Below are 8465 nucleotides of genomic sequence, written 5' to 3' on the forward strand. Positions count from 1 at the left end.
TCCTTGAAATAGTTATGAACCGCAGACTCCATCTCTCCATTGTTTCGCTACCGCGCCAATGTTCAAGTTTTTTTAAAAGAAAAACACCTCGCAGAAATGTTATTCTAATTTCAATTTGTACACTTCTAGCCGACGGACATTAAACAATATTTCGCGAAATTTTTTCGTCATTTCGGGTATGATACGATGACTGACTTATAGCAAATTATTTGAAATAATTTTGATTTGATTTTTTTTTTTTTTTTTTTGTAATATTATTATATTTTTACAGATATTTTAAAGAAATTCTTACGTATGTAATAAGTTGTTTAAGTCCATTACTAAAATAAAATATAATTGTATTTACGCTAAAAACCTTATCAAAGATATGAGAGATGTAATGTAAGAAAGTGAAAATAATAAAAATAAATTTTTAAAAAAGAAATTACAAATAAATTTTAAATATTTATAAGTAAAAAAGAAAAAAAAAAAATAATTCCTTCTTGCTGTTCCTGTTCGGGATTTCATAATCCCAAACCAATTAAAATGAATGGCAGTTTCATTATAAACATAACAATTGCATAAATAGCGATGAGCGCAATAACACCGATTATTATATATTTACGAAAGTTTGGAAATATAATCATTTGAAAAGTCTTCCAGGGATGTAAGAGCGGATTGAATGAAGTTTCTGGTCGTCTGATGAAATATGAAAAAAGAAAGAAAAACAATTTATTTTTGATTAAATAAATCTTTGTTTCATTTCAAAATATTTTATATACGTTGGCTCGGGCAGGGCATGAGGAGGACTGCGTCCCAAACCGACTGGATAACTGGCTGCCTCCGCTTCGGTTGCTATTTCTAATTCTAATTCAATTTTTCCGGTCATCTTGCCCGTTTTAAGACGTTGAGCTGATATTTCGGTCGGTTCAGGTTCGTGTCCCTTCATTGGAAACCAACCTCTAATTTTTTTCTGACGAAATAAATTTAATAGCTTGCGTTGATCTTCATTTGTTTTATTCTTTTGAAATAAGCTACGCTTGCCATAATCTTCTTCACTCAGAACGCATGTCTTCGATGAAGCATATGGTTCAGGGAAATGGGATAAATTAATTTCCAATGCACCAAGAAAATCATCATCAGATATTAAGTCCTTATCGAAAATATGAATAAATAATTTCGGTGGCTGTTTAATTTCAAACTCTTCCAGTATACCGGTTCTCCGTTTTATTACTATCTGTAAGTAATACATATAATTGATGGGAGGGAAGGCGTAGGTATGGTTACAAAAACAAACAAATATCATTTTGTTTATTAAATTTGATCTCTGTTACTTCACTTGTTGTTATAACTAGAGCTCATTAACGCAATTAATAATTATTAATAATTTCTCCTCATTATTTGACATATATATATATATATATATATTACGTCTATGCTTTATTTGTTCATGAAAAAAAAAAAAAAAAAAGAAATAAAAACACACTATACTTGCTTACCATGTCTTCGACTATTGAATATTTCAAAGGGAATATCATGCGCCAATTAAATTTTCCCTCACCATTCATTGAACGATAATGAACATCTGTGCTCTGATACTCATCCGTGTTACTACACCAACTAAAATAATAATATTGTTTAAAGCATAATAATGAACGTTAATAAGTTAACTGCGGTTGATTGCAAGGTCCTACCACTGACCTTTCTCTGCCATTTCATAAACTCATAAAGTAATCGCCTACTTACTTACCCCTTAACGAATATATCACTCATTGCTTTACCAAATATATTTTTATCATCAAGTATTACATCCGTGCATTGATAGACAATAACTCGTAATTCATATATTAAGGGGGGTTGTGGTGTAAAATCAATGGGTGCGGGAATATTCAAATTAGCGTCAAATAATTCAACCCAAAGTTGTATTTTACCCTTTTTTGTACACTTAGCATTATAGATTTGAATTTGGAATTTGGAATTTACCGTTTATACCTGCTCTATTCCAGGACAATCGTAACAATATAAGGATCGTGTCTCCACATGCTCAGGCACCAATTTATAGCCAAACGATGGTAGTTTTTCCAAGTTCTTCAAAGCTGTCAGACTTAAGCGTTCAATTAAATCCTCTTTACGGCTTATGCATGTATCATCTTCTAGTTGTACACCGTCGATTTCAATAATGTTTCCAACAATTCTTGGAGGATTGACACTATGTTTCAAGCAGAGTTCATTTAAAATTTCCGAAGGCTTAGCAAAATCGCGCCACTTATTATAACCGAAGCTGGAATATTTAAAAAGTCATATCAATTTTATACACCTATCTACCCTATAAGAAACATTTTAGTAGTGTTTGTCCTTGGGCCAAAATTTGTCGATGCTCCAAATTTTATCAAATCACCTAAATGACTGAAGCGAGCTGTACATTGAAAACAAAAATACAATACGGACGGATGGACAGACAGACAGACAGACAAATAAAGCTTCAATCGATTGCTAAAGTGATTCTGAATCAATTGACATAATAAAAGGTGAGTTTATCTCTCTCAAGTCCTTCTGGATGCTGCAGATCAGATTAAGTGAGTTAAAGGCCAAGGTAAATAAAAATAATGGAAAAATATTATATGAAATCGGATCGGACTGCATATGCTTAGAATGGATGGGAATCTTCCAACTATGAAATTTTGATAAATTTGATTTTTGATCTGCACTAGAAGCGATAGTTAAACGAAAGTTCAGATTTACCCCTAAACTAGCTCCTGTCTATTTTTTTAATGCTCATAATTTGTATTTGTATTTATTCATATTTGACCTGGAATACTCATTGGCTATGCCGACCGTGCCGCGATGTTTGGTTCGCCATCTATCTTCCAGATCGATGAAAGTCGAACCTATAGCTTCGTCACGTATGTTATTCCGATTGAATACTGATATTTCCAAGATGTGTTCCCTAAAGATATGCTTACACATTAAGAAATGATTTCAGCCAATTATATGCAAAATATTCGACCTTGGAAGTAGACCTTCTAACTGAAAGCATTTGCCAAATATTGGATTGCTTTCGTTTGGCACGTAATGAGCTCTATTCGTGATCTGCCTTTGACCAAATTGTATTTTAACATAAGAATCGGCTTGAGCTGATTTCTCTCTCGGACGAAATTGTATACCTTGTACAATGTAAACGCGTACGATGACCTTTACTAATTCAGCTAACGCTTGTATTTGAGCTTGATATCTTGGATTCAAAACGGTAGCCAGTGGCTTAAGCATCGATCCGTCGCCACCGTCCATTTGCCCGCATTGACACGGAGTTATTTTAATGTTTAGTTTCAATGTAGCGTAAACCTCTTCCTTAGGCATAGCATTCTTTTTATATTTGACTCCATGAACCATAAGCAACGGCTCAGCCCAATCAATCATATAACTAAATTCAGATTGCTTCTCCAGTTCATTTTGATAAACACACAAACGGTGCTTGTAGGTGGAGAGAGCTCCACAATGTTCAACAATGCCAGAGTTATAGAATTTCGTCCACCAATTATAACTATTTTCATTTAAAACTTCTTCCATATTAAAGGCTTCTTCCCCTTTCGGTTGCAAGCGTTTAAAAAACGTTAAGCTCTTTATACGTTTCCAAGGTGATAGCTTTTGTCTACGGCTATTTATTAAAGGGGCAGTTTCCGAAGTTTCGTCATCACCCATTTGTACTGTAGTGGAAGCAATACTCGTTTCTCCATCGCCTTCACCATTTTTTTCGCACTTTATTTCCTTAAAACGTTGCAGAAAGCGTTTAGAGTCTGATATTATAACCGCGCCAAGTGTAGTTTCAGCACCACGCGAACTTACACTCACATCGGTTCCTATTATTGCCGGCCAATATTCCAATTGATCGGGTAGACTCTGTGAAGAAAATGAAATATACGCTATATATCCAAAGCAATTTTTAAACAACTTTATCCTACTCACCACTACACCAGACGAATGTAGCACAAGAAAATTAATACTTTGTTTAATACGACTCATGGATAAACCGCTGCTTAACATTAGATCAGCCATCATTACTTTAACACGATGGCGGCTGGCAGTGTTGGCGGATCCTTTCCGATAATTGCGAAAGCCGGCAAAAACAACCTCCAAACTGCAAATCGCTATAAATTAAATTTTTGCTAACTCTGAGAGCAGTTGGTTGTAGCTTACACGAAATTTTTCATGATCGGTCTTATGGGTGTGGGTATACCGATAGTAACGCAAGATTCGATTGTTGTTGGCATATCACGTTGATTTTGCAATTCCACCAATTCGCCAGACATTAAAACTTCGGCTCGTGTGCCACCGCTTACCGATACTGGAACCCATTTTAATGGGGGTGGCGATAACAATCTCATATACTGAAATTTTTGTAAAGCTGGCTTATGATGAACAATCTTTCCAAAATCAGTGGCTCGAACGCAAGGATTCGTATCGCCTTCTTCACGCGTATTCGAATCAGCCCAATCGCTGGATATAACAGAAACGGGTAAATAACCGCAACCCAAATAGTCATCGCTTGTCTTTTTATCTGTATCATACAATTCAATCGCCACAAGAGGCGGATTATGTGCATACCATTGTAAACAGCCCGGCATTAAAATATTATCAAAACTAATTACTGAATTCCAAATGGGCGAAAGTGTCTCATAAATTACAGCCGTCTCAGCTGAGTTCATACATATCATGACGCGTATGTATGGATCACAGAGGCCCGTACGATCACCGCCCGGCCGCACTTTAGCTTGATGTATGAATATGCGGCATTTAAAATATGTATAATACACAGTGGGATTCCAGTAAAACGGTTCAGGACGTTTCCAATCCTGCGAAACGCTTGCAAAAAAATCAGCCCGTTCCGTTTCACCAACAATGCTCAAACAACCCTGGACAATGCCCACAACGCAACCACAGTAAGCACAAGTATGTTGACATTGTGTATCCTGCGGCGATATATCATGGTATACACGACGATATATAATCGTATTAATGAAATGTGATGACGTACATGGAATTTGTATAAATCTTTTTTTTTTTTTTTGTTGAAAATGAATGGAAAGCAGTTCGGTTTAGATAAAAGCATTTTGGAATAGTTGATGAGAATACGAGCTTTTCAACATCATGAGCAAACTTAATTGGATCTCAAACATATTACGCGAACGTAAATAATACAAATATTTGAGGCAATCTGAACGTATCCTAATCTCTCTTAGTTGGTAGTAGTATAACATTCCCTAAAATATTCTAAGAGTTAAGAGCGCAAAAAACGATGAAGCTATGCTTTGAAAGCAGAACTAAATGTTAATATCGCGTATCGTTTCCGATGCAATACTAAGCTTAATTGGAATAGACTTTATTATAGAATTAAGTGAAACTTTATTGCACTGACGTATTTTTTATTATTATAACAATGATTTTTGCATTACCTTGAAAATGAAATTTCGCACCTTCCAGCATTGACTGTTGGGGCTTTGATCATTGCCTTTGGGCGGATGAAGAAAATTCTTAGCATTCAAACGACAAATTCCAGTCTCTTTTATGCCCGCTGTCATTATTAAAAGCAAATCTGGCCATTCATCTTGAATTCGTGTGATTGTCAATAGATTTTGCAGATGATAGGCTTGTACGGCCAATTCATGCAGGACATCTTCTATAACGAGATCAATGTATGTATCCTTTGAAGGTTTAAGTCGGCCGCGTAAATTTCTCAAGTCATCGGGGAATTTATTCTATTATTATGTAATTATACATTGACGGTAAATGGTTCTTATGGTTCTTATGAAGTCAAGGCATGAACTTACGAAATAATCCTTTAAAAATATTAAACGATTAATATCCCAAGTGGTAGGCTCTCGGAAACCTGTATGTTCGAAACATTTGTTCTCGTTAGCTACTTTAATGCGATTAATTATAGTCATAATAATGGCACGTAGCACCTTCACTTGCGATTGATATTGCAATGCGTATTGCACCTGGAACATCTTGAATGCTTCAATTTCATACTTAACAAACTCGACCAATTCTTGAAGGAATACGTCGCTCGTATATTTAATTCGATTATCTGGTAGATATGCGCGTAATGTTATTGCTTTATATGGCGTCTCGTTGCGGAAACATTTCAAATTGAAGGAAAGATTTTGATTCTTTTTAAATTCATACGATTTCAGATAACATTCGATAAAATTCGATTGACGTTCTATAGAAATTACGATTATCGTTAAAATCATTTATAATGAGTTATACTCACCAGCCAGTTTTATGGATATTTTGCAACTACTCGTATTGCAAGCATGCAAAAAATCGCCTTGCAAAGCTAAAAACTCGACGAGAAAATGTTCTTCAACCCAATAACGCTTTTCATCCAGCTGCGGTACGCTGGTTATGCGTATTTCTCTAACCGGATCGGCATCTAAACATTCGGAACGTATTTCCATTAGAATACGTCCTACGTAATGGGAACCGCTCAAATTATCATATAAGTGTATATAAGTAGGTCCCATCGCGGGTTTATCTACGAATATTTTGAAATGAAAAGCGATCAATAAACGGCGCAATATGTTGCGTAAATATGTTTGCATAAAATTATAGCAGAATTAATGTATGTATGTATGTATGGGTACCCTTAAAGGCGATTTCATCGAAATGTAATTCATATTCGGCTGCACATTTCCATTGCAAATGTTCGTACACTAACAATTGGACAAGGAATGTCTGCGCCAACGATGGATATGTCCATGCGAAGCTTATCTGTTGATTCCAGATTGGCTGTTGTGTAGCTTTGGCGACATTTGTCTTACCCTTGAAAGGATGGAATCTAAACTTTAGAAATGAAATTCTTATCAATTTTTAAAAACTCTGTGAAATACATGAAAGCCAGCAAATGATACTTGTAATAAATAATCTGTCTTTTTTGCCATCTGGCCGCGATAAAATATCACACTATAACGTATATTGCAATGAACGCTGCTATCAATACTTTGTAGAAGATTTCTAAAAGCGTACGAATGCAATTAATTAAAAATTCAATTATTTGAAGTGTTCGCATGCATTCTTAAAACACACTTTTGTATATCGTCATAATCCTGATTTATTTGCCATTTATTCATTGACATGATATCTTCTTCATATGGCCGCAATAAATTATTCGGATTACTGGCTTGCGATACTATTGCCAAATCAATTTGTATGAAACCACGGCCTGACATAGTATCTGTGCTGGTATCTTGACCAATAGGTACTTCAAGTCGTCCCCATTTTTTAAAGTAACATCGATTCGGTTGACTCCAAACACTTTGCATATCAATAAGCAATTCTCCCAATGTTGGATTCTTTTTACAAGTTGTTCGCTTCTTCACCTCGTATAAAATTGTTAAACGCAAAAGTTCCATTAAAGTTGAATGTATTTCAAAAACGAAGTACTATATAGGATAAGAAGAGTTAGTTAGAAGTTTGAATAAATCTATTTCGAAACTTGCAATTTTTAATTGGGGTTTTTCTTTTTTACCTCATTAAAATAGGGATTTTCCGAATTCGAGTAACTTTTCGTTTGCCTATGACTTTTGTCCAATGTGATGCGCACCAGTGTCTCGCCCTGAAACACGCCTAATTGTCTGGCCTTATGCACGGTGGTGCATATTAAGAAATCTTGGACAATATTTGCAAAACATTCCTCTTGTGGCGGCGCTAACATTTTTGTTTTTTTATTTTTGTTCCCAAAAAAAAAAAATAAATAAATTATATAAAAAAATTCTTTTTTGAAATTAACAGTTTATTTGACAGCTTAGTTTCGGATTCATTTTTTCAATTTGAAAACTTAAAATAGCTTTTCACATTGCTTTTCAAATGTTATTTTTCTATTGCGGTTGCGAGAGAAGAGAAATGAAAGCTCTTCACTGCAATAACTCATCCATTCATATGAGGAAATGATACGTTGCAATTCACTTAAATCGTTTTTGAATTAATACCGCGAAAAAAGATACAATTTTTATTAATATATAGTGATGTCTTAGGTTTATCCATGTCATCTTAATTTCATATTCATTTTTTTTTTATTCGAATTAAGGTGCAATTTAGATTTTCTTATATAGATTTTTCGAGAAATTTGTAGAAAAATGTTTCTTGAAAACGTTTTATTGCAAATGTTTGCAGGGAAATTATTATTATTAAGTACATTACTAGTTGTTTAAAAGCTCTTCAATACAACAACACAAAAAATTGACTTCATAAGAAAAGATAAAAAAAAAAATGAAAACCAGTTATGTTATGAGAGTGCGCAACGAAGTAAATTGAAACGCAACTAAGACTTTAAAAATTGGAACGTAATAATAAAAGAACATTTTAAGTCTATGCAAAGAGATGAAAAGCTTATGGTTTAGTTCTTCCTAAAGCGGACGCTATTTGTAAATTATATTTTACTATCCATATTATTGTTATTGTTATTATTATAAGTTTAATTAGAGAAT

General features: G+C 34.3%; 1 protein-coding gene across 1 annotated transcript; it reads right to left on the minus strand.

Annotated features, from left to right (window-relative positions):
- Window positions 1-503: 503 nt before the first annotated feature.
- LOC119644955 (myoferlin) lies at window positions 504-7693 on the minus strand. The gene is made up of 16 exons (XM_038044698.1): window positions 7508-7693; window positions 7066-7421; window positions 6870-6993; window positions 6624-6801; window positions 6251-6514; window positions 5805-6199; window positions 5430-5732; window positions 4174-4946; window positions 3943-4114; window positions 2987-3876; window positions 2789-2926; window positions 1972-2260; window positions 1730-1911; window positions 1479-1599; window positions 762-1216; window positions 504-678 (listed from the first exon to the last, which is right to left on the minus strand). The coding sequence occupies exons 1-16, from the start codon at window positions 7691-7693 to the stop codon at window positions 504-506; spliced, it is 5001 nt and encodes a 1666-aa protein (XP_037900626.1).
- Between the last annotated feature and the right edge of the window lie 772 nt (window positions 7694-8465).

This window comes from Glossina fuscipes, unplaced genomic scaffold (genome assembly GCF_014805625.2).
Source record: "Glossina fuscipes isolate IAEA_lab_2018 unplaced genomic scaffold, Yale_Gfus_2 1, whole genome shotgun sequence".
Lineage (NCBI taxonomy): Eukaryota > Metazoa > Arthropoda > Insecta > Diptera > Glossinidae > Glossina > Glossina fuscipes.